Source organism: Epinephelus moara, chromosome 5 (genome assembly GCF_006386435.1).
Source record: "Epinephelus moara isolate mb chromosome 5, YSFRI_EMoa_1.0, whole genome shotgun sequence".
Classification (NCBI taxonomy): domain Eukaryota; kingdom Metazoa; phylum Chordata; class Actinopteri; order Perciformes; family Serranidae; genus Epinephelus; species Epinephelus moara.
In genome coordinates this window covers 10,710,197-10,735,312 of record NC_065510.1, presented here as the reverse complement: position 1 = coordinate 10,735,312, position 25,116 = coordinate 10,710,197, and the positions used below count along the sequence as shown (strand labels likewise).

General features: G+C 40.1%; 3 protein-coding genes across 6 annotated transcripts in view; 2 read left to right on the top strand and 1 right to left on the bottom strand.

Moving 5' to 3' along the window:
* The window catches only part of klf1 (Kruppel-like factor 1 (erythroid)), an 8,768-nt gene extending 4,921 nt beyond the window's left edge, over window positions 1-3,847 (top strand). Inside the window, exon 3 of the mRNA XM_050043979.1 lies at window positions 759-3,847. Within this exon, the coding sequence (XP_049899936.1) occupies window positions 759-934 (176 nt within the window). The 3' untranslated portion in view covers window positions 935-3,847. The remainder of the gene's footprint in view (window positions 1-758) is intronic.
* The window catches only part of c5h22orf23 (chromosome 5 C22orf23 homolog), a 25,758-nt gene extending 12,662 nt beyond the window's left edge, over window positions 1-13,096 (bottom strand). Inside the window, exons 1-2 of one of the 3 annotated variants that reach the window (XM_050043983.1) lie at window positions 13,079-13,096; window positions 12,781-12,838 (exon numbers count right to left, since the gene is read on the bottom strand). In XM_050043983.1, coding sequence (XP_049899940.1) covers window positions 12,781-12,838; window positions 13,079-13,081 — 61 coding nt within the window. In that variant the 5' untranslated portion in view covers window positions 13,082-13,096. Of the gene's footprint in view, window positions 1-12,780; window positions 13,002-13,078 lie in introns of those variants that run through there. The other 2 variants (XM_050043982.1, XM_050043987.1) reach the window with 2 other exon arrangements.
* A 2,263-nt stretch (window positions 13,097-15,359) lies between these two features.
* On the top strand, window positions 15,360-21,816 carry LOC126389949 (nuclear factor interleukin-3-regulated protein-like). 2 transcript variants are annotated; one of them, XM_050043977.1, is made up of 2 exons: window positions 15,360-15,921; window positions 16,611-21,816. In XM_050043977.1, the coding sequence occupies exon 2, from the start codon at window positions 16,699-16,701 to the stop codon at window positions 17,938-17,940; it is 1,242 nt and encodes a 413-aa protein (XP_049899934.1). In that variant the 5' UTR covers window positions 15,360-15,921; window positions 16,611-16,698; the 3' UTR covers window positions 17,941-21,816. The 2 variants fall into 2 exon arrangements, with proteins under 2 accessions (XP_049899934.1, XP_049899933.1); XM_050043976.1 differs by having other exon boundaries at window positions 15,360-15,925.
* Window positions 21,817-25,116: the final 3,300 nt, after the last annotated feature.

Below are 25,116 nucleotides of genomic sequence, written 5' to 3'. Positions count from 1 at the left end.
TCTAAAGCAAGACCCTTGCTATATATATAAAAGCATAATTATAAGGCTACGAAAACCAAACGAATTTTTTTTTATAGCGATTATACACTTATATAAACATATTAATGGGTAGAATATTCAGATTCAGATTCAGATTGACAATAAACCATGCCAAATATTACACACTGGCCCTTTAAATAAAAAAGACAAGAGGTCTATCTCTGTGGGGATCCTTTCTGGAATATTGTCAGACACACAGAATAATAATCTGAGCCCAAAAGTGGAAAAACAAGCACTTTTATTGGACATTGACAGTTCTCCATTGCCTGCAGGGATAACACTGCAGCCTGTGTTGACTTTCTCAATACTGGACCAATTTCAAAAATTGTTGTTGACAACATGAGAAAATAGGGTCCAAGTTGAAAAACCCTTTAAAGTGTGCCCAGTTCTGCCTTTCTGTTGCTTCCAGCTGCTAAAATACAACCAATTGCTTGCTGAATTTAAAAAATGAAAGGATTATTTCCAACATACTTCGATTGAACAAACTAAACATTGAGCTGAACACAAAAGGCACTAATAAAAAAGTAATTACATCTCAAAGCACAGTTTTACACTGCTACTCTGTCAGCTAACACAAAAAAATCTCAGAGTGCAATATCCCAGTCTTCTGTGATGTGTTTAGAGCGCAAGTTGATATCGCAGCCCTGTAGTCTCAATATATGATTTAATGTACATTATTTGTTTGGTAACTACCATCTGTTGTATTGTTTTCTCTTCAGGGGAAAAGCCTTACCACTGTTCATGGGAGGGCTGCAGCTGGAAATTTGCGCGCTCCGATGAGCTGACACGTCACTACCGCAAGCACACTGGCCAGAAACCCTACGAGTGCCTGCTGTGTCAGAGGGCCTTCTCCCGCTCCGACCACTTGGCTCTGCACATGAAGAGACACAACTGATGCTCTCACTCACTCACTCACTCACTCACTCACTCTCACTCTCACACACACCACTGCAATTTAAACAAAGTAATTCAAAGGTAGAGGATTCACAATGATCTGGATGTTCTGTGAATTTTTAATATGTTTGTGACTCAGTGACCTCATATATTAACTGAACATGTTCCCGGTATTAATTTGAAATCTACACTTGATTACCTGGCTGTTTTAGAAGACAGGCCCACACGTAGACTCAGGTCATGAGAAGTGACAACACAACTGGTGGTACAATGGCATCACAAATCATTGTGTACATGATGCCTGGTGGAAGTTATTTGTTTGTCCGTTTTTGGTGTACTTCAAAAAACAAATGAGACTAATTTAATTCATGAGCCTCTAATATATTAAGTCCTCTCCTGTCCTAAAGAAATGATCGATATCCACGGCTTATAGCCTTTAGCTAATGACTGCTCAACAGATATATTTTAAGAGTACTCTGCTGATTTCGCATTGCACTCTTATAACATTCTCAGACTCACGATTGAAAGTTTAAAAAAGATGCCACAGAATCATAGACTGTATAAAAGAAGCGGACGTAGCCACCGTGATGTCACCCATCGGTTTGTGGACAGCCATTACGAAGCCTTGATTTTGGTATATTGGTCGTCGCCATCTTGTTTTTTTCTGGAGCCAGAAGTGACCACGTACAAAGATTGCTGTCAATCACAAGGTAGCCATGCCTTAAAGCATACGATTATTGCTATTTACTCTAAATAGGACCATAATTTACAAAATTAACATCTTGCTGTATTGAAGGAAACTTGCAACTACCAATTAAGATCATAAAGTCATTAGGAAAAATGTTTACTAAGGTTAAAAAAATCAAGTGAGAAGCGCAGTAATTTTCTGTTAGGTCACCACTGAAGTCACCCTCTGCTGGCCATTACAAAGAATGCAGGTTTAAGGCACTTCTGCATTGGCTTCACTTATCATTCTCAGAGGCTACATCCACTTCTTTTATACAATCTATGAGCAGAGCCTGAGATATTGTGGCAAGGCACCCACATTACCTACAATTCGATTTGGCTACTCACAGCTCTGTTATAGATTGTGTTACGCTATTAGCAGCTGGTGTAGCCTTGAGCCACTAGTGTAAAGTAGAGATGGCTAAAAAGGTCTAAATACTCACTTCTTTCTTACTCCACACCTCCAGATGTTTTTCCCTTTTTTTAAATTTAATTTTCAAACTTGTAGTCTTCAGACCCAACTGACACTGACTCAAGGGATCACCTGAAGCAATTCATAAGATTATCTGCATCTCCCTCTGGAGCCACATAAGGTTTTAAACAGTTTTTCTTTCATATATGCAGTGGTACTCTCCAAGACCTAGTTGATATAGGGTGCAACTTTTTTGGATGTGACAAGCAAAAGGTTCGCAAAAACATTACATTTCTCTGTGGGGTCCTTTCCACAATGCTGTCAGACACTCAAAATAACAATCTGAGCCTGTCAGTGGCAAAAACAAGCACTTTCATTTACATTGCAACCTATTTTGCGGCTGAAGGTGGAAGCACTCTCTCTCAATACTGGACCAATTTCAAAAATTGTTGCTCCCACAAGTCACTTAGACACGAAAACACGAGAAAATAGAGTCCAGGTTGGAAAAAAAATACCAGAGTTCCCCTTTAATGCAACACTCTAGGTTCCAGTTTAGATACCGTGAACTCGAATCGATAACTTGGACATCATTATTCAGATGTTCACAGTGAGGTGTTGGACTTGACAAAGATGTTAAAGTGGGCTTTTCTCTTTTTGTCTCACCCTAATAAAGACACACACACACGGACAGAGGGCCAGAACAAGAACACACTTATAATGTAAAGTTAGCATGCTTTCAGCAATAAGGGCAACTTCGACCACCGATCACCAGAAAAAAAGGTTGGCATTGTGCATTTCTACAAAAGGTATGTGGTGGATAGACTGAACCTTTACGTTTCAACAGTGCTGTGGATACCATATGGTTATGTTTAAGCACAAAAACCACTTGCTTATGGTTAGGAAAGGCTTACAACACCCAGTTGGGGGGGTATGATCCCAGCAGGAGAAGCAGTGATGTCACGGTAAAAAAGCAGCCGCTTTCTGTGCCTAAAGACCTACTGGATACACAGCACTGACTCGCTACATCACAACCACTTTTGTTGTTTGTTGGTCTTGAACCGTGCTCTGCAGCTTGGCAGGCATCTTGACCAAAGTCAGCTCATATACGTTGTCACTTTAGAAACGCTGATAAGATACATATCAAACATGCAAATAAAACATATCTGGGTTTGCAGAAACTAACAATGCCAACATTTTCTACTGGTGACTGGGCTGTAGATCAACACTGTACACACTGTGGGCATGTAGACAGCAAACGTTAACACTAACAAAAGACCTACCACAAAATGTGTGTAATACGGGTTATAATACAATACACAGTAGTGTATCCTGTGGGATCTCATGGTGCGCTGAACAAATTCATGACTGCTTAGTTGCAATGCTTAGCTGTAGATAATCTGATATCTTTGTTAGCTTCCATATTGATTGTAATACAAAGAAACAAGCCATAAAGTTAAACTATGTTATTACACCATGAATGCAGGGTTATGCATTTTTGTCACCTAACTTTATGTTTGTTTGTTTGGGGATTTTTAATTTAAGAAAAACATATATATGCTTTTGTCTCTCGTATCAAGCAGAATTTATAACTGTAAATAATCTGCATCTTTTCCAGTTGTTAATTATCACCTAAAAATGCGAGACACATATTTATTAATATAATCTTTTATATCAACAGCAGATATTATATTATTGTACAGTGTTTTTCTATTCTCAAAAGAGTGCTTTAGAGTCTTTTCATTGTTTTAATTCTAATAAAGACCTCTATTGCTGTAATACTGTCTGGGAGTGTGACATGATTTATTCAAACAGCCGATCTGAACAATTACACCATCAGGTTCGCCATTAATATACTAACTCAACATCTCAAGTGCTTTAGCCAAAGATAAATCTGTCCTGCATAAAACAGAAAAAAATTGAATCCACAGAATACATCTAAAATATTATTAGAGCTTCAGCCTTTTCACACAAGTAGTATCAGCCTTTGTCCTTTAGGTGGCAGTCTGCTGTTGTAACATCAGCCCTCATGTTTGCAGGCTGGTATAAGCAGCCCGCTGGCTGTTGTGTCTGCAGTGTTTCTAATCTGGGTGAGGTTAGAATCTGTTTATGTAACTCGGCACTCACTGAATCATCCTGATTATGTCAGATGATGGAGATCGTCATCACATTACAGAGCTCGCTCTCGCCCTCACACACGCGCTTGTACCAACATGTACACACCCTCCGGGAAGACGAACAAACACAAACACAAAAACAAACACACACATTGTTGGGGAAGCTACTCTGAAAGCATAACTTTGCAAGCTACCTGTTAGTTCACACTGGAAGAAGTTTAACTACAGTAAAGCTACCCAAGAGAGAAATCTATGTTGATTAAAGGAATACTTCACCCACAAAATGTCCATTTATATATCAGTTAGTCATGCCGTGTTACCTTGAATTTGAGAAGAAAATTTTGTTTCTCTTGCATGCCTCCATGGAAAACAGCACACATATTGATTTATTGACTGATTGGGGACCACGTTAAACTCAAGCAACACTATATCAAAAAATCCTTTTACATACATATCTTATATTTTTCAGTTTCTGACACTTTATGTGCAGGTTGTCACAACATAACATACATCTTATTTTATTTCACTGTTTTTCCCTTTCTATTTATTTGGCATTTAACCTTTTTTCTTGTTACTAAATATGTTAATTATGTATAGTATAGAGTTATGTCATTTTCAGTTGTAATTTCTGTCAGTGTGGGGTTTTTTGTCTAGTAGGGCAACACCAATACATCATGTGACCTGTGTTACATAACCCTCACATGAGCTCCTAATTTGCACACCTGTTTCCACTGCATTTTACACCCTGATGAAGACTCTCTAGTCGAAACGCATTGGTTTATCTATTTACTGATAAATGATTTCTTAAGTCAAAGTGCCTCGGATGCATTTTTGGACTGCCTGCGTGCACTATAGACTTTCACACTGAGTGAGCTGGCCAGTCATGCAGTATAATCCAAATCTAATTTATCCAGTTGTACACTCAGTACTTCCCAAACACATCCATATTAGCTAAAACCTCAAGATTTAAAACTAAACTGAAAGTGAAACTTATCTATGCTCTCAGCAGTATATGTTTTTTTAGTTTTGTTTAGTTTAGGTTTTTAAAATACCCGGTTTTGGGGGCACCATCCCCGCTTAAAATGCAGTGACATCTTGTTAACAAACATATATATCATGGAGCTATCACTGGTGGAAAAACAGCAATGGGTAACACACACACATGGACACAGGACCAGTATAAGAACACACTCATAATGTAAAGTTAGCATGCTTTCAGCCATAAGGGCAACTTAGACCAGCAATCACCAGAAATAAGACTGGCATTGTGCATTTCTGCAAACCATGTATACATTTGCATGTTAGTATGTAGCAGGTAGGCTGAAACTTTACGTTTCGACAAACACTGTGCTTAGGTTTAGGCACAAAAATCACTTGGTTATGGTTATGAAAATATCCTGTTTGGGCTTAAAATACCCAGTTTGAAGGGCATGATCCCAGCAGGAAAAGCAGTGATGTCACTATAAAAAAGCAGCCGCTTTTTGTGGCGAAAAAGCTGCTAGAAACACCGCGATGACTTTAAATTACAACCAGTTTTGTTGTTTTTTTCGTCTTCAGTTTGGAAGGCTTCACCCAGGTGACACGCCATTCACCGTCGCCTCCACCTCCCTGATGATAAAGTCAGCTTATATATTTTGTCACTTTTGAAATGTTGATATAATACTTGTGAAATGTGCAAAGAAGACATATTTGTGGTTTACAGAAATATACAATGCCAACATTTTCTTCTGGTGACTGCATTGCCCTGTTAAGAATCTCTAACAGGTTTTAGGGCAATAGATTTTCAAGGCTTGTAGCAGGTTTAATGGTTTAATAGGATTTATTTTATAAGGTCTTGGCCCGAAGGAAGACAAGTCCAAACATACTGATTTGGAGGTGCAGCATTTAATCTTCATTTGGAACATGTTTCCTCTTTGGTGCATCATCAAGGCTATGATTGGCTTCTTAAACCTGCTCATCCAAGATGGCACGATAGCAGGCCAGATGAGAGAGCAAACCCGCATTGCACACACACACCGACCACAACCACATTAGTGCCCTGCTCACAGCCAAATATACACACATGAGGTAATCCTGATAATTATAGTGCTGCAGATATACTCCCTGGCCATTAATAATCTGTTATCCACTGAGACTGTGCTCACATAGCAAGATATTACACTCCAATAGATAAATCCACAACACTTCACTGACAGGTTAGAGATAGTGATGAGGCTCCATTTGCAGTGGGAGTTTATTTTAGTGGAAGATTTAAGGGTGAGTGATTCGAGATTTAAAGTTGACACGAGGACAGAGGCGGGAGTTCTGACCTGCAATGCCCCGAAAAGAACAAACAATGAAACTCTTAAACAGATTCTCCTTCCACTTTCTAGTTTCTCCTTCCCTGTTTACATCATGTCACACTTCTACAGAGGGTATTATGTAGGCAACTAGGCATTAGGCATTCATGGCAATATTCAGGCGTTAACAGTTTGCAGAACAAGCACTGAAGCACGAACATGCCATTAAATATTAAGCTATGAAACGCTTTTGTTTTCTGTCTGGCTGAGCGGCTAAATAGGTCAAAGGTGGAAAATGTCATTACTATAATGTTTGTGACCAGTTCAAGGCTTACAATCTGAATACCACAAACAATGCCAGCAATGCAACGTATTTTTTTCAGCATGAGACAACTGCTCTGTAGAGTTTCATTTTCCGTAAATCCCCAAAGCAAGATGGAAAATTATTTATGAAAACAGCTCATCAAAACCACTTAATTTCATTGTTTTATCTGAGAGAAAACATCATATTTCTACCTCCCTGCCACCCACGTATCCAGTGGGGAAAACCATGTTTCATCAACAAAACAAAACAACAATTTAAATGCTGAGCAACTGAAGGGAGGAAGGAGGTTTACTGGGGACAGATGTGCTGTGGCATTGTAAAGGGGGAAAGTGGGACTGATTACCAAAGGCCCAAATGGGAAGGAGGCTCTTAAAAAGCCTGGAACGAAAAGTTTGGTTTCATTTGTAAATTTTTACTTTGAAGTAATTTGTGCCATAACTAGATTAACATTGGCTGAATAAATCGGTGGAGACGGCTCTCTTTGGCTCCCCTCACCCTTGACAAATGCACAAAATGGTTTAATCCGTCCCTGTACTAGTAATAGACTGCGTTCAGCCCCGACAAAACGTAGCAACACGTTTATTCAAACGAAAATGGTGGTGTGTTCAACACTTTGTTGTCTTGGGCAAGCACACTGCCTTGTAGTACTGTGGGGTTTCATTTAATTCACTTCACACAGGCTTTAATGGCATGTGAAAAGCATATTTACAATGCCAAAGCAAGTGTGAAATATAAACAAAAAAAGTGTGCGAATAAGTAGAGAACTACGACACATTTATTTATATACAAGTCACTGCTGATTGGCTAACACCTCTCACAGACCTACCACACAAGAGAAAATGTACCTCAAAGGCTGTTTCACACCGTTTCAAAGAAACATGTCGTTCAACCCAGAAACATAGCAAAATGGTCTACAGCGTTTTGAGATTGAATGTGCCTTATTAGTCTCTAAGGGCCCTGATGCATCAAGTCGGCCGTTGGTTGATATCAGGCCGTCAGGTGAGCATCTGCCGCCTTAGTTTTTGGGGTGTGTCTCGCACGGCTGGCCCTTGTCACCTGTTTTCCAGCCAATTCAGCATGTTGAATTGGCGTTGGAAACGGCAGAGCCTGTCAGTTAATGAAATCACTCTCTGATTGGCAGTTCAGTTCAGAGAAGAAGAAGAAAAACAGAAGTGAGGAAAGCAAACAAATGGCTAAAGTCAAAAAGCCGTGATATCGAAACAAACTTGTTATATTCATTCATTTAATTATTTTCCGTAACTGCTTATCCTGTCATGCTGGAGCCTATCCCATCTAATACTGAGCGAAAGGCAGGTTACATCCTGGACAGGTTGCCAGACTATCACAGGGCTGAACTTGTTATATTCTGTAAGATCCTTTAGCTGTTGAGCTCTTTAGCAGAAACTGTTCAGAACTGTTTCTGTTATTGTTTGCTGGTGAATGGTAAACATCATTTCAACAATAGGTTGTGTTGTTAACGTGCTAACTGGCTAACTAGCGTCTTGAATCTGTCCTGTTGTTCTTCAGATTTCCCTTTTTTGAATGACTAACGCAGACTATCTGCTGGTATGGGGAGTTATTTCCTCTCCAGCAGGCACAGAACTTATGTGCTAAATGGCTGTCGGCTGTTGTCCTTGCGGCGAGTTCAAGTGCAATTTCTTGGCCGACGCACAGACGGCGTCAGCAGTCACAACAGTGCCACGAGTTCTTTGATGTCGCTTTGGTGTGTCTGGGCCTTAAAAGCAGAGCCAGGTGAGTGACTGCTTGTGTTGCTGAAGCGGTCATGTTTTTCCCAAAGAAAGGGAAAAGACAGGAAATAAAAGAAAGGGAAAGAAAGCAAACTGACGGAAACCAGAAATGTGAGCACAACTAACGCATTTCAAGAATGATTTCGCTAATATCAGCAGCTGTTCAGACTGAAGGCAGTCAGGCAGCCGGGAACTGAGCTTAGAGCATATTTGCATTGTGTAATAAAATTAATGGGTATCATAAATTAGCATCATAGCTACAATGCCATAGGCTTTCTCTATCTATTAACAGTCAACACTGGTAAAGCTAAACATCATAAACTATCTGGCCCTCAGTTTCACAAACAGCCAGAGTGAAGCAACAGCAGCCCGTCCCTCAATATCTCCCGTCAATGTTACTGAGGCTGTGAAACAAGGGGAGCTCAAGAAAAAGCTGCTGAAAGCTACTACACGCAAGCATTTGACATTAAGGTGTCGCAGATGGTGAGGTTAAGACAGTTTAACTTTGAAACAATATTTAGCCCCTTTCCTAGTAAACTAGTATGACATGTTTGGTATCACAGGAATCTTTTTAATCTTAAGATTCATGATACCTCTGTGGAGAAATGCAGATGACCTTAATGTATACTTTAGTCTTAAAAACATATACGTATTACTGAATATAAACCATCTGACATTAACACTCAATATTCAAAGAATAATTACAGCTATCGTGGTTTTGGAAGAGCTAAAAAAACTTTCAACTACCTAAACAATACAGTCAGTTCTGTGCAAACATTGTCATTCAACTTCCTCCAAACACTTATTTCCTCTTCCTGCAGGCACAGACACACTAACATCCAGTGTGTGAAAATAAAGCAGGACAACAATGTTATTTTGACACAGCCGATCAACTTCAGTTCACCAAACAAACTCCTGCAGACACACACAGTCACCGAGAAACCCACACTTAGACAACAATCACTATACACTATATATCATAGCATTAATATTTCAGGAGCTCGGCCTCTCAAGTGAGTGTCTGTAAATGGATTTTCTCTGCATTATTAAACCCTGCTACTTCAGGACAGCACTGACACTAGCCTTCAAATTGAGATATCTATCCACAGTATGTTATCATCTGTATTGGTATTTTACGGGGGTTAACGGACAGAGCCAAACCAGCCCAGATGCCAGAGGAAATGCTGGCATTGTGCATTACTGCAAACCACAGATATGTTACATTGGTTCGCTTTATACCTAACATATCAACGTTTCTAAAGCGGTGCAGTATATGAGCTGACTTTGTCATCAGGAGGTAGTGGGGATGGAGATGGCGTGACACCTAGGCGAGACGCCTGCCAAGCTGCAGACCACTGTTTACAGACCAGCAAACAACAAAACCGCATTTTTTTTAAGTAAGTCATCACCGCATCTTCCTGTTTAGTGACCACACATGGGTGTTTTTTAATGACCCCTTGCTGTGTTTCCACCAGGGATAACCCAGTGAAAAGTGGTGGGGCCACGAAAAGCAGTTGTGTTTTACGGAGACATCACTGCACTTTATACCAGGATTGTGCCACCAACACCGGGTACATTAAACCAAGACACAACTTTATCCTAACCATAAGCAAGTGGTTTTCTGGCTAAACCTAAGCACTTGTTGAACATAAAGTTTCAATGTATCTGCTAGGATTCAACCAAATACTCGTATGAAGCCAGTATGCAGAGTATGAGTATCATTCGAGTACTCTGAAAGAAGCAAAATCCTCATTTGTGTAGCTGTGTTCAATCTTTTAATCCTATGATAAAAACTATCGGTAGCTCAATCCTGAGATTGTTCTGTAAACCGTTTTCTAATAATAATTAATACATCAACTTCTGATCAACCCATACCTATATCAGGTTTAAAATAACCTCCAGTCAGATACCACACTTTTTCTTTTTACACCCCACACACTTGCAGTTTAAACTCCACCCAAAATGAGTATGGATACAGATAATTTAGTTGGTTGAGCAAATACAGAAAAAGGTGTACTCTCTCATCTACTACATATGGATACCTACTGGTTTTCATGTACAACGTTTATTCTGGCAGCTGGGTTGGCCATACTAACCCTCCAAGTGTTAGGAGAGGTAAGGACCTCTAAATGCAGACAAACTCATCCAGCAGAGTAACTGTCAGTTCTCGCTCCAAGTTAAGTCTTGTCTTAGCTCATTTAAAGTATTTAACTTTGTATGGGTTTGTGGAATTATTGACCGCACTGTCTGTTTGTGATTACATAACCTCACAAAATGGGAATCTTGGCCTGATGTCCAAAACCAGGATGAGGATTAGAGTGGTGAAAGCTGCGGCAGTGCTGAGACTGTCGAGAGGGACTGTGAGTCCAAGTAGAACGAGGGATGTAAAAAAAAAAAAAAAAAGTCAGGAGAGAGATCGAGAGGGAGGGGGGGTGAGCTGATTCCCCTGATTTGAACTTGAGCGTACACACATAAAGTCAAACAAGGCCAGTGTCTGCTCTGTGCTCAGGCACTCAATTACTTTCTGCCTTTTTTTGTATTGATTGCATACACATGGAAAGGAAAATATTAATTAAAAGTCTGTGTTACATTCAGTGCTTCTCACCATAATCAAGTGTGTGTATCCTTGCAGTTGTTTTAATCCTGTTAAATGTATTTTCCCAGCCCAGTTGTCAAAAGAAAAAGTAGAAACACTTTACATTTGTACATCTCATACTATTATATCAACATTTCTAAAGTGACATAGTATATGAGCAGGGGGTGGAGGGGAAATGGATGGCATATCACCTAAGAGAGATGCCTGCAAAGCTGTCAACAAATGCTTGAGACCATCAAACAACAAAACCGGCTGTGTTTGAACAAATCATTGCCGTGTTTCCAGCAACTTTTAAGCCACCAAACATGCACGTTTCTTCCCATCGCTGCTTTCACAGAGAGGATAGTGCCATCAAAACAGATTATTTTAAGCCAAAACATGATCTTTTCCTAACCATAACCATGTGGTTTTCATTAACCACAGCATTGTTGAAACTTTAAGAAACATAAAGATCAAACGTATCTGCTACATAATGATGTACAAATGGTTTCAATTTGAATTTCTTTTCCTCTAGTCCCAACAGCAGGTTCACATTTTGTTTTTTAGTTAAATGTCTCAACAATTGGATTAACTGAATATAAATTTGGTAACATTACAGACATTTAAGTTCCCTTCTCTCAACGGCTTGTACAAACTTTGGCAATCCCCTGACTTTTCATCTAGCACCATCATCAGGTCAACATTTTTTTGTCCAATACTTTGGTTTGTGACCGAACCTCCAAAAACCTCAGCAATAAAAGAGATGATGAGCATGGTAAACATTATGCCTGCTAAACTTCAACATGTTTGCGTTTTTACAATGTAGTGCGCATGTTAACATGTGGATGTTAGCATTTAGCTCCAAGCACCACGATGCCTTGTGGTGCCTAGTATGCCTAGTACAGCCTCACAGAGCCACTCATGGGTCTGTAAACTCTTAGTCATGTTCAGGAATTTTCGAGAAGTGATTCCTGCAAATGTTGCTCAAGTCCGATCATGTAACAAGAAAATGAGACACTTCATTGTGGGGAAAGTTGATTTAAATTGGAAACAGATGACATAATCTCAGAAAAAGAGGTAACCTTGAAAAAAAGGAGGCAGTGGCTGAAATCATAAAGTTTCATTTAATCTAATTTGTTGGCAGGACATCCAGCTGAACCTCGGGACAGCAGAACAGTTTTCTTTTCACTAAATTTTCCCCCAAAACACTCAATGAGTCTGTGCACATCACTGCATGTCACAGCCGTGCACCAACATGTTTAAACTCATCTGTCAAGGTCATAAAAGCAGGTCAATAGTGACATTGTTGTCACTACAGGGTCCAGCATTATTTATGAGCGAGAAGTGTTGTTGCCTTGTTTTGGGGAAACTGGTGAAATTGACACAGAGACAGAGAGTCCTGTGTGAAGGATTTCCATGTGCTGTGAGGAAGTATTACTGTCCAGTAGATCGCTCATTGAACAATGTTCCTTTTTTCTGTGCAACCTCACCCCAACTGAACTTCCAGCCCTGCGCAGTCCTCACATGCTCTCTCTTTCTGCGTATTACATAACAATCCTCTTTTCCATTTACACCATCAACTGGCATTCAAATGACTCACTCTCTCTGTGCAGTGCTTTACGTTCATCATCTACAAAACATGGTTATAAAATGTATAAATTAACTTACCGCTGCAGTGAAACCGTGTTGAGCTTCTTTTGTTTTTACACAGTGAGGCCAACAGTATCTGAAAACAGAGAAAATACACAGAGTGAGTGACATTACACAATGCTCACATGTTTATTCTTTGACAGGTGTGTCTGAAAACCTAATGTTGTGACGGAAAGAAAACTATAACTGTATTAAGTGTTTGAAGAGAAACAAAAGACTGCATGTACTAAACATATTTTTCCACGCAGCTGAGTTACCCGGAACTCCGGTTATGGGTGCTCACCTGCAAAGAGCAGCTGAGGACAACTCAACTCACCATGACTGCTGTCCACACAGGCAATTTTAAACTGGATGACCTGATTGAACAGTGATGTAAACAACAAGGGAAGAAAACAGAGAGCTATTAATACACAAGGTGTTAAATGGGCGAGAAATGACCTTCACAGTATTAAATTGCAAGAAAAATGTTTTCTTCTGCATGTAATTTATGCTCAGTAAAAAACTGATTAAACTGTAAAATTTTAATAATAACCAAGCGTCACACAGCTGTTGAAGTGTAGGGCTGGGTGGTGTGTCCTGAAAATTATATCACGATATTTTTAGGCTATATCTCGATCCACGATTCATATCTTGATATTCTTAAATCTCCTCGAAGGCACTTCATTATGCTAGGACTAGGAGACAAAATCAAACATAACAATATTTCTGACAAAAAAATACCCTCTCTGATGTGGCAACGTGCCAGGGATTACTTTTTTTTTTTTTTTTTTTTTTTAGAAAATATTAACATATTGAGATTTTTGATCAATAATCATCATCAATAATGTGGATATAATGACTAAGCAGGTTAAGGCAAGCATTAAAACCATTAGAGTAGAAAAGAGTAGTATTGTTTGACAATTCAGTACCCAAAGAAAAGATGTACCAGACTGAGTCAAACATGTTGCATGACTTAGTATGATTACTGTGAAATCTTGATGTTTCCTCTGTCATCAGGTCAAGATTTCACTTTGTCCAATACTTGGGTTCTTGACTAATTTACCTGAGAACTAATGCCATTCCCTTCAGCCTCTGTGCTTTGTTTAGCGCTAATTATTAAAATGCTAACACGCTAAATGGTAACATTACATGGCTAACATAAGCATGTGAGCATAGTCCATGAAGATGTTAGCATCATTACATTAGCATACAGCTCAAACCATTGACGTGCTAAAGTAGAGCCTCGCAGTTGCTAGCATGATTGTGCAGGAAGCATAGGGGTTGTATTTTGTTCCTTGATGAATGAACTGGGTAAACTGCCCTCCATCTTCCCAGCACCCATATCTCTCTCTAAATCGGTAAAAACAGGCAGTGCTGGTTAAATATAAACCAATATTCTGTTACTCTGTTGCTTATTTCTAAACTAAACTGTCTTCAAAAACATATTTTAGTGCACAGTTTGGCAGTAATATGACATTTGTGAACAAGATGGCGCCACACTGTTTGTTACTGTGTAAATGGAGGTTGTAAAACTCAAATCAAATGGTAAAACTGAGCAGTGCTGATAAAATAAACAAAATTGTGTTTGCTGTGTTCTCTATTTCTCGCCTACAATGTTTTCAGAGACATAGTTTAGCTTACCGTTTAACTCTAAGTCGAAATCATTGGTTATTAGCGGCCATTTTGTTTCCTGTACAAAAAAACGACTAAGCTTGCACTGCATCATCAACCAGAGGCGCAAGGCATTCTGGTAGTTGTAGGTTCTCTACCTCTTGAGCGAAATCAAATGTTACAGCCCCTATTTCTCTATTTTCTCCGGTTATATTGCATTAATTTCAAAAGTATTTGGGTTTTTCTATAAAATGGACAGCCTAGTTTTATGAAAAGACCATCTTTCCAGCAGTGAAATGCTTTTTAGTAATATTAAAATGTTTATGGTGTATTTGGTCAAATTAATTTAATGGTTAAATAGTATGATTAGCCTACCATTTTAGAATTAATTCAGATTTACACAAAATGCCAAAAATAGAACTGCACCCATTTATGCAACACTTTGGTCATGCACGCTTCATATAAAGTTGATTTATAACAATAATAGTTGCACGTGCCAGATGTAAAATAGGATCCATAGCCATGTTGATATTTGTATTTCCTGTTTCCTCCATGTACAGAGGGAGCAAGATAAAGGCTAATGTTCACCTTACAGTGAATTTTGTTGTCACTGGTGTGAAACTGACTACAGGTTGTCTGAGTTGAAATTCCTTCAGTGGCCACCTAAGGTCAAGTATAGTCTGGGGCCGTTAGTGGCCGTTTTGGTAAGGAAACGGAACCAGGGCGAGTGAGACAGGATCCGGAATTCGATGGATGTGCCTTTCCGTAAAAATAAAAGCACCAAGCTAATAAAAATGCGGTGAAACTTTTAATTTAAAGAATATAATTTACAAGAAAAGCCCCAAGCCATTAAGTTAATCGATTTTCTTACACCCCTCATCACCCCAAATCAATGGTGCGCCAGAATTTAAAGTTTTACTATGGTGAACACTTTTAGTTTGGTGAATTTGGTGAATACCGCATCCGCTCCCTAGACCGGAACCAGAATCCAGACAAAATTCAGAGTGAATAGACACTAGGCTCTTCGCTTGAAGAGCCTGGTGACGCGAGGCTAGATCAAGTACAGAATTCCTTTTTATGACAGAGGCATTATTGGCTGATTATCTGACACATCCCGTGTCCTTCTTGAGATATAAGTAGCCTACTCCTATGGCAGGTCAGACCAGTATTTTTTTTCTGCCAGCCACTGTTTCTGCTTCTATACCCAGTTATTTGCTAAATTTTGTGTGTTCACATAGTTTATTTATTGATCTAAGCCTCGTTAATGACGTAGCCTACCTGTAGGCTAATAAAGTCATTAGATACTATTTGCAGAACCAGTCAGGACTTGTTGCTGTCTGGTTTTGTTGCGTTCACTCTGCTTGTTTGACTCAGCTGGTTACCCGTTGGGAGGAGGAGGAGGAGGAGGAGGAGGAGTAGGGGTGGGGTCACCCGGGGTGAGGATCCGACCCAGGCTGAACCGGTGAGCGAGGAGAGGAGAGATGCGGAGCTGTTGAGGAACAGAAACATCCAGACGACCTGTGAAGCTGAACATGTCTCCTCTCTGAGTTTTCAGCAGCTGTTTGATTTGTAGGTAAGATCTCTTTTATGTTTCCTTAGATTTATCACGCATTTAACACTTTATCATGATTACAGGAAATGTGCTGTCAAGTTTTTACTTTATCATCTCATATCAGATGACATAACACGGGGTTTTTTTCTATGGGATGGGAGTACTTGAATGTAAACAATAGCTATTCAGGGCACATATCTGTTAAAAATTAATAAATAGATGTTGGAAGGGATCATGTAAACACCTGGATATGGTAACAGGGTAGCACCAGGCTTAATTCATGATAATAATTAATAATCTTCTTAATAAAACTTTAAAAATGAGAGATTTATATATAAGGAATAATAAAATATTTTAGATTTTTCACATTTGTGCTTTTTTCTCTCTTAATGAGCTGTTTATGGTGATTTGATTGCTAAGATAATTAAAATGTCACTGTTGAAATGTAAATAAAATGACTAACATAAATGAGTTTTTGTTTCCAGACTATTATTATGACTCTGTATGAATGTAGTGTTATCCCACTGTTATAAATGTAAGTGGTTGTTTAATATGTTGGGTAGTTTTTTATTACTCTAAAGTCTCTTCCTGTTGTTATAAACATTACAGCATTTAACTGGCAGCAGTATAATATAGATTCATTGTTTTGCAGCCATGTAAACAAATGGTCACCTCACCACATGTGTTTGTATGCTTTCACCACTAGCTGGTGCCATTACAGCACACTTCACCCCGAGCCACCACCCTGCTCACACACTTCACAGCTCCCTCCAGTGACAAACCAGTGTTGGAACATGACGGGTCAGACTGTGGAAGGCATCACCCAGGACCTGTCAGCGTCCTCACTGCTGGCTGCAGAGGGACCAGGGTCCAGGCCTCTGGAACGGGCTGTATCCTTCACTGATGAGGCTGTTTCCATCCTGGCCTCCACAAGCCAGCTGGCTCAAACCCTCCTCAGTCACACTTTCACCCTCAAACGCAAAGCAAGCCTTACCAACACTGAAGCAAAGGCTGGTAGCAGCTGTGATGAAGACAGCAGCAGCAGTATACGCCGCAGACGAGAGTTCATCCCTGAGGAAAAGAAAGATGACGGCTATTGGGACAGGAGGAAAAAAAACAATGAGGCAGCCAAGCGGTCCAGAGAGAAGCGGCGAGCCAATGATATGGTGGTAGAGAGACGACTCCTGGGCCTGCTGGAGGAGAACGCCCGCCTGAGGGCCGAGCTGTTGGCTCTGAAGTTTCGCTTCGGCCTGGTCAAGGACCCATCTGATGTTTCCATCCTCCTTCCGTCCCCAGCACCCACTACAACACATCACTACCAGCCTAACACTGACGGATCCTCATACGCCAACACACCACACAACACCCACAACGTCCACCCTCACCCTCCACAGCAGGGTGCCATCTATGGACCGAGAGGAGCTGGGCCTTTGCCAAGTCATAGTGTATCCGGGGAGTCCAGTGTCTCCACCTCATGTAGCTCAAATGTGAGCAGCCCCGTGTTTTATGACGACACACTGAGTGAGCGAAGTGGCCCCTCTCCAAGGGAGCTGGTGGAGGAGCAGCGGAGCTATGAACCCCACATCCTTTCACTGGAGGTCAATGAAAGTCAGTACACTAACAGACGAGATTCAACAGATTGTTTGAAAAGCCTCCCGCACAAGCTCCGCTTCAAAGGGCCTGCTGGTTGCAGTGATGGAGGAGAGATGTCTCCATCCTCTGATACTAGACATGGCGGACCACCTGTAGCCACAGTGTGGCCAAACATCCAGGTGAGGAACCACCAGCAGGCAGGATGGGACAGTCACACAGAAAGTCAGGCTCCATGGTCCAGTGAGGAGGCCTGTGGTGGACTTGAGCAGCAGTATCAGGGTCCGTCCTCTGGACATTATAACTCCTCCTCTCTGCAGAACTCTGGAGACACCAAGAATTCGACAGAGGACGTTAGTATCAGGTCTCAGATCAGCTGTTTGTCTCAGGAAGTGGCTCAGCTCAAGAGGCTCCTCTCTGAGCAGATGCTCTCCAAGATCGCTTAAAGCCTGAGCACAAGGACTAAAGTTAGTAGACCGATTTCACACTACATCTTTACATCGATCTCATAAACTGCTGACCTCCGCAGGACAGCCTCGGTGTGGACAGCTACCTCTGGACCTTATTTACAACCCTGTTTCACTGGAAAGGCTCAGTTTAGGAGCTTGTTTGTTCTGTGATGGTCAGCACACCACTACCAGAAACTACCAACTACCAACTACCAACACATTTAACTTTTGAAATACTTTAGATTAATGCTTAGGCAAAAGTGATTTCTGTGATTTCTGTGTGAGTCATCATATGTCCTTTGGCAATGTTGATTTCCTGACATTAGGAAGATGCTGTACATTTTTGAATACTTGATTGAACAGGTCTGTCACGAACACTGGATGTGAACATGTCAGACACAACACAAAGCACACAGAGTTTGTAACACTTTATACTCGTCATGTTCGTTTGAGTCATGTGAAATGCCATTTCTGTCTGTGTGACAACATACAGTGTGTAGGCTTTTCAGCACAAATACTGTATATCAGTATTATGTGCTGACCCAAAGAGGAAGAAAAATGACTTTGGACACTTTTTTTGCCGTGAAATTGTTTTGTGACTTTGTATTGTTTACTGTATCTGATTTATGTTATGACAGCAAGGTACATACAACTTTATAGTTAATCTTTCCATCATCTCATCGCACCAACCAGACCGCCGGTATTTGTTTTCACCTTGTTAGTCTGTGTGTCATGGATGTATAAAGAGAACTGGATACAGCTTTGGAGACAGGGCCCCGTTCAAGCCTACAAAGGTTGCTCAGTGGCACATGAAGCCAAAAAGGTTTAACTGCCGTGTATAAAAATATGTGGCCCATAGAGCAGGCACACTAGAGACTTAGCTCTGGTTTAGCACTCTGCTAACTTGATTGGGGTTAAAAATGATCCAATCGTGTGGCTCTTCTAGGCTTTTTAAATGTTATCGGAACATATAAACCAAATTCTGATAGTGATACATCATTTTGCAGGGGTTGTGAAGCTCAAAAATTGTATCCACTGATCTACAAATGTCTCTTTTGCAATTAAAGTCTGTAGGTAAAAGTCTTTTGCGGCCTCATGGCATCACATGACGGATGATATTCTGCTGTTGTGCAAAGCCTACCACACTTCCTGTAGGCCTTGTGTGTGAATGTGTGTCATCATGGCATATTGTGGTCCTGATGACACCTATTGTAGCAGAACTACAATGATAACTTCACTACCATAAAATATGCAGTCACAAAACTTTACAGTCGTGTAGATGAGATCAAAATTAAGGGCAGAGATTGAAGAAGGGTTTGGTCTGAGCAAGGGGGGGGGGGGGTAGGAAGTATGTAAGGGTCCATTGGCCCCGCCCCTTTATACTCCTGGCTCACAAGTTGAGGATCACTGTATCACGGCTGGAGTGATCCCATTGCAACATGGTCTCTAGTTAAGAACTATAGTTGAAGTAAACCGTACTTGAAATATTTTATAGAAACAACAGGTAAATCTTTATTGACAGTTTTTTTTTCAATGCATTTAGTTTCACTGTTTGAGTAGAGAATACAGTATAAAGAATGTGAAATCGTGCCGTGTGAGGCTGGGGTGCCATCTTTGAGGTACGTGCTTTGTTACTTCTTTTACCAAAGTGTGTGCATTCAATCCAAAAACGAGACAGCTTGCAGTATCCGTGTATGTGAGCAGAGGTTGGGGTCTGTAATCCCCCTGGAGTAGGATTAGTAGTCCATTAGTTTGTCCAAAGACAGTTGTGTAAGCATGGACCTCACAAGATGGCACCCCCTTTCGAAACATTTAACAAGGCACAATGTGAACTTCACATCCTTTGTACACTGTCTTTGAGATTGTATGGCTTTATTATTTCTGTTAATGATGCAAAATCATCACATGAAACGAGTGTGACAGTTAAAGTGATACAATTTCTTAAATTGAAAACAGTGCTGTTCTGTTTCTGTTCTAAAGGCCCGACATAATTTTAACGACAGCCACAAACATGCATCATGCAAGAGAGTCTTTAATCTTTTCTTTGACTGCATTTTGCATTACATCACAGGCCAAGAGAGACTGAAGAAAGAGCTAACCCAGCTGGGGCAGAGAGAGCAGTGGTAGGTGTGGCGCTAGTGGGGAGAGGTGCACTGCGCAAGAGTGTGGACATGTCACAAATTTCATTTTCAGCTAAAATCTGAATTTCATGTACGGCCTCCCTTCCTTTAATAAATGCTTTTGAACTGTTGAAACCACCCTGGTGTCTGTCCCCCTTCACTGAACTAAGGTTGGTAAAATAAAGGGGGGACATTGGGGTGTTGGACAGTGCCAGGGAGAGGGGAGTGGTGTACGGATGCAGGGAGAGGAGTGCGACTCTGCATGAGTCATCTATCACGTCAGCAGTATGAAAGCTATTTTTAGCATTGAAGCAGCTGCGGTGGAGACTGATTGGCCCATATGGAAGTGAAGGATACAGGTTCAGAATACATTATCACCTGGAAAGAGTACAAATGTGCAGATAGGCATCAGAAGAGCTGCTGTGAAATGCATGCAGATATGGTTTGGGGCAGCCAGAGAGCTTCAATACTCTGCATTATTAATTGTGTTCTGAAAATATGATTAACTTGACTGAGTGCCATTATTCTGCATTACACTAACATAGCCTTGAATAGTTCCATTTTCAGTGCTCATTTATTTATCAACACCAGGTGGCGCCACATGTCTTTATCAGCATTGGCTCATTCATTCATTCATTCATTCACAGTGGTGTTACTACAGAGGTCATCTCCTCCATTGTGCTTGCAGTGGCACCACATGCTGCAAATGCAGAACAAGCAAGCATGTCATTTTGTGTTTGAAGCACAGCACACCAACCTTCAACTGACCCATCTTTATTTAAAACAGCACAAAGCAAGAAAGGAGCTGGAGCTCGAAAATAACATTTACACGACCCCCACAAATTAATTATAACGCTGACATACGAGGTTTACCACAGCTGCAGAGGCTCCACCTCTATGCTTCGGCCCTGACGACAACAACACGAGTTACACATGAGATCTTTTGTCTGCAATCAATCTTCATCCAGCCCAGTCTGCAAACCCCCATGCCACGAGCCATATAGGAAGGAGTGAGAGCCTTCTGGTTGCTAGGCAGGCACCACCACACCACAGTTGCCAAGGGAATGCCTGCATGCAGAGGCAGCTGAAGAGATGGAGGAGTGTGTTGGGGGTTGGTTGGTGGTTGTAAGAGAAGACTGGTGGGGGGAGGAGCTAGACAAGTTCAAGGCCACCGTTTCCCCAACATGGTCTAATGGTGGTGGTGGTGGTGTGTGTGTGTGTGTGTGTGTGTGTGCGGTGAATGAGTGCACGTGTGTGGTTTGAGACAAAGCAGGGGGAAGGGATGTGAGTGAGAAAGTGGGTTGGAAGTGGATGTGTGTCTGATACCAAACAGGGCTGACGTAACTGCTCATGAAATATAGTGGTGGTGAGGACAACAGGCTTTATGGGATAATACAAAAGCTCATAAGCAGATAATACACGTCCATTTCCAGTAAAGATAAACAAAATGATGAAAAAATGCTGAAACTAAAAAACAAAACACTGGTATAATAATTCATGTTTATTGTTGTTAAGGAGGTCTGTTGTTTTCTATTATGCTCAATTTTATCGGCCATACACTGTGAAGAGATGAAGTGCATCTTTACTGTTTTTCTGAATAAATAAATAAATAAAAATCTGAACAATTCTGTAACGCTAGCAAGATTGGTTTTGTTTATTTGCACATACATGTGTATAAAAAAAAAAAGACAGTAAGAATTTAAAGAGTAAGCTGAAAATGGCTTATGAAGATATCTCCCCTCTTGAATAACAAATAGTCATACCTAAAAAAAAATAAAATAAAAACAAAAAAATCGATAGAAATGTACAAAAGTGAATATACAGGTTAAGATGGTTGCAAGGGAATCAATGAAATGTTAAAAATCTCAGCAAATGAGTCTTTTTCAAACGACAATGTAGATGTTGAGTGTAAGAAAGAAACAGAATCTCGTGTGATTAGAAATAGGATCCAGTATTTATCATTTCTACTGTCATTTATGCTTTAGATTTTATTACAGACCATGACAAAATGAAAAACCTGATGAAATATAAATATTAAAAATAGGCCAATGTTTTAAGAATAATAACACACTAAATACCTTAATGTGTAAACAAAGGGTTAAACTCTGCTGTCTGCCTCTGCAAACACAACTCGTCTAACATGTTCTGATCTGATCAGATTGACACTCGCAGTCTGAAGCTATCAGGAAGCATTTCTCCACAATATGAGTGTTACGTAACACAAAATGAACACAATCAGAAACGGACAGCGACTTTAAAAACTAAAATGTTTCCTCATGATGCAACTGATAGTGAACATGCTTTGTAATAATGTATGTAACAGTGTAGTAAATGGGTTGATGAGGACGTGTATTATAACTTACGTCACACACTCTGCATGTCTCTGTGTTCCCATGACCTACATCCCGTCCGTCTGCAGACTATGACAGTGGGCTGACACATATTCCTACTTTCCCACTTATGGAGCAACACTAAGAAGCATCACCTAATAACACATTTACACTGATACGTAACAGATACACAAGTGTTGTGCAGCAAAAAATACTCTGTTAGAGGGGGATTTTTCACCCTGGACCCTATATGCCCATGTTTTTGTGTCTAAGTGACTTGTGGGAACAACAGTTTTTGAAACTGGTCCAGTATTGAGAGAGCGCTGCAGCCTGCAGCGGTAAAACAGGCTGCAATGTTACCACTCTGGGCTGGTGCGTCCTGTCAATTTCCGTCCACTGAAAGTGCTTGTTTTTGCCACTGACAGGCTCAGATTGCTATTACCAGTGTCTTACAACATGATGTAAAGGAACCTTCAGAGAAATTAAACATTTTTCCGTAGCTTTTGCTTGTTCCGGTCTGTTTTGTGTCCAAGTCTCGCTAACAAGAAGTCTTATTCGGAAATCTCACAGACTATTTCACACCATCAAAATCTTCTGATGACATTTAAAAATCTTTTTGAATAAGAGTAAGATACACTTTATGTACTCCTAAACAACAAACTATTACCGGCACTCCTCTCTCCAACTCTAACGTTACCACTGTCACCTCTCGTGAGATTTCAGAACAACACTGTTACATTGGTGTGTGAATGGTTACTGGGTACAGGTGGCACCATGTATGGTTGCCACCAGTGTGTGAATGTGTGTGTGAATGTGACATGTAGCGTAAAAAGTGCAGACAGAACGACAAGGGCAGTTTCATGGTGATATCTATTAGTTAAAAATGTTGACTCTATTCACCTGTAGTGTCCTTTATTGTCTAAAAATGTGTGGAATTTTACAATACATATCTTTAACGGTCATTTTCTCCAAGTGAGTTATTTTCTCATACTCCGAGCCAGAAATCTCCACTTCAGCAACCCTTCTACATACCAAATTCTCCAGTTTTATTCCTGTCTGTATTCTGAAGGTTTTCACCAAGGGGTTTGTTCATTTATCATTCATAGCCTGGTTTATGTAACATTTTATGTCTAAAACTTGACAGAAATAGATTTTTTTTTAATCGCTGTTGACAGTGTTCTGATTTATGGAGTGATTAAAAGTAATATCCAAAATCCCCTCAGTGAAAACCTTTGACTGTGATATGTCAACAAAATGAAACAGGAACATTTCACCTGGCTTTATCCAATGTATGCAAATTAGAGCATATTTAATTAGATAATGCCTCATTTGCATATTTAAATATAAAATCTAAGAAAGTAGAAATTTAATTGTCTTAATGTAGGCTAAATAATCAGCTGGGAAAGTTTCATGGTGATATTTATTTGTTAAATAAATTCCCTATTTACCTGTAGTGTCTTTTGTCTAAAAACACATTAAATTTAACAGTACAAAATAAGTTTTTTCTTACAGCCTTCTCTGAGCCAGAAATCACCATTTCAGTCACTCACATACATAAAACGTTTCACTTTTTCCTGTCTATACTCTGAAGGTTTTCACCAAGGGGTATTCATTTATCATTCATAGCCTGAATATAACATTTTATTCCACAAAACATAGAGGGAAGAGATGTTTTATGGCTGTTGACAGTGTTTTCTGATTTATGAAGCAATAACAAAGACATATCCAAAATCCCCTCTGTAAAAAACTTTGACTCTAACATGTCAACAAAATGAAACAAGAATTTTGAACCTGACTTCATCCAATGTTCAGATTTGTGCTCTGGAAATGTATGCTTATAATGCCTCATTTGCATATCTAAACACACATTTTCGGGAAACTTGTAATACAAAAAATAATTTCCTTAATGTAAGTAATCAACAGGGGACGTTTCATGGTGAAATCTACATGTTAGAAATGTTAGGGGAGACTGGGGTTCGTTGTCCCAGTGCTTATTACAGCCACACTAGAGGGCGCTGTGACATTGACTTGATATCAAACAGTTAGCCTGACATCCCGCTAATTTTGCATTGGTCATTTTGTGGAACACACGCAAAACATTGAGGTGAGGAGGTTGGTGTTGTTTTTGTATTAAATGATTGTAGGTTATTAGTCATCTAAAAATTAAACATTTATTAAAAAGTTGAAGGTAATAGCTTCAATTTGAGTCAACTTTTAGCTAGCAAGCTAAAGCCATGTGATAGCTAGTTAAGAGATCATTTGGGGATGGTTGTCACAATAGCTGTGTCACAATCCAGGGGCTGCAGCCATTGAAGGACGCGATCATCCAGTCGCCGTTGGCCACGACCTTTGAAGGAAATCATCATCAGCCAAATCTAATGGTTTCCAAAATTGGACAGTCTGGGCTGTGGAGAATTTCCTGGGTGCATCAGCAGTTGTCCCTGCCCCGACCCATTGGCATTACTGTAACCTAGCAACCAGCTGCACTTGACGAAAGAAGGAGTAAGCTAGTAAGTTAGTTAGCCCTAAATCATGGACCCAGAGATTGGTATTATAAATATATATTTTTTAATTTAATACTTGAGGAGATGATTCACCGCCGGAGACGACGCCATTTGCTGTATTTCAGGCTGATGGACCGTTTTCAGGTAAACGTATTAAATTAAAATTGTTTTAGCTGTGTGCTTTTAGCTAATACAGTTAACTGGTAGCTAGTTAAAAAC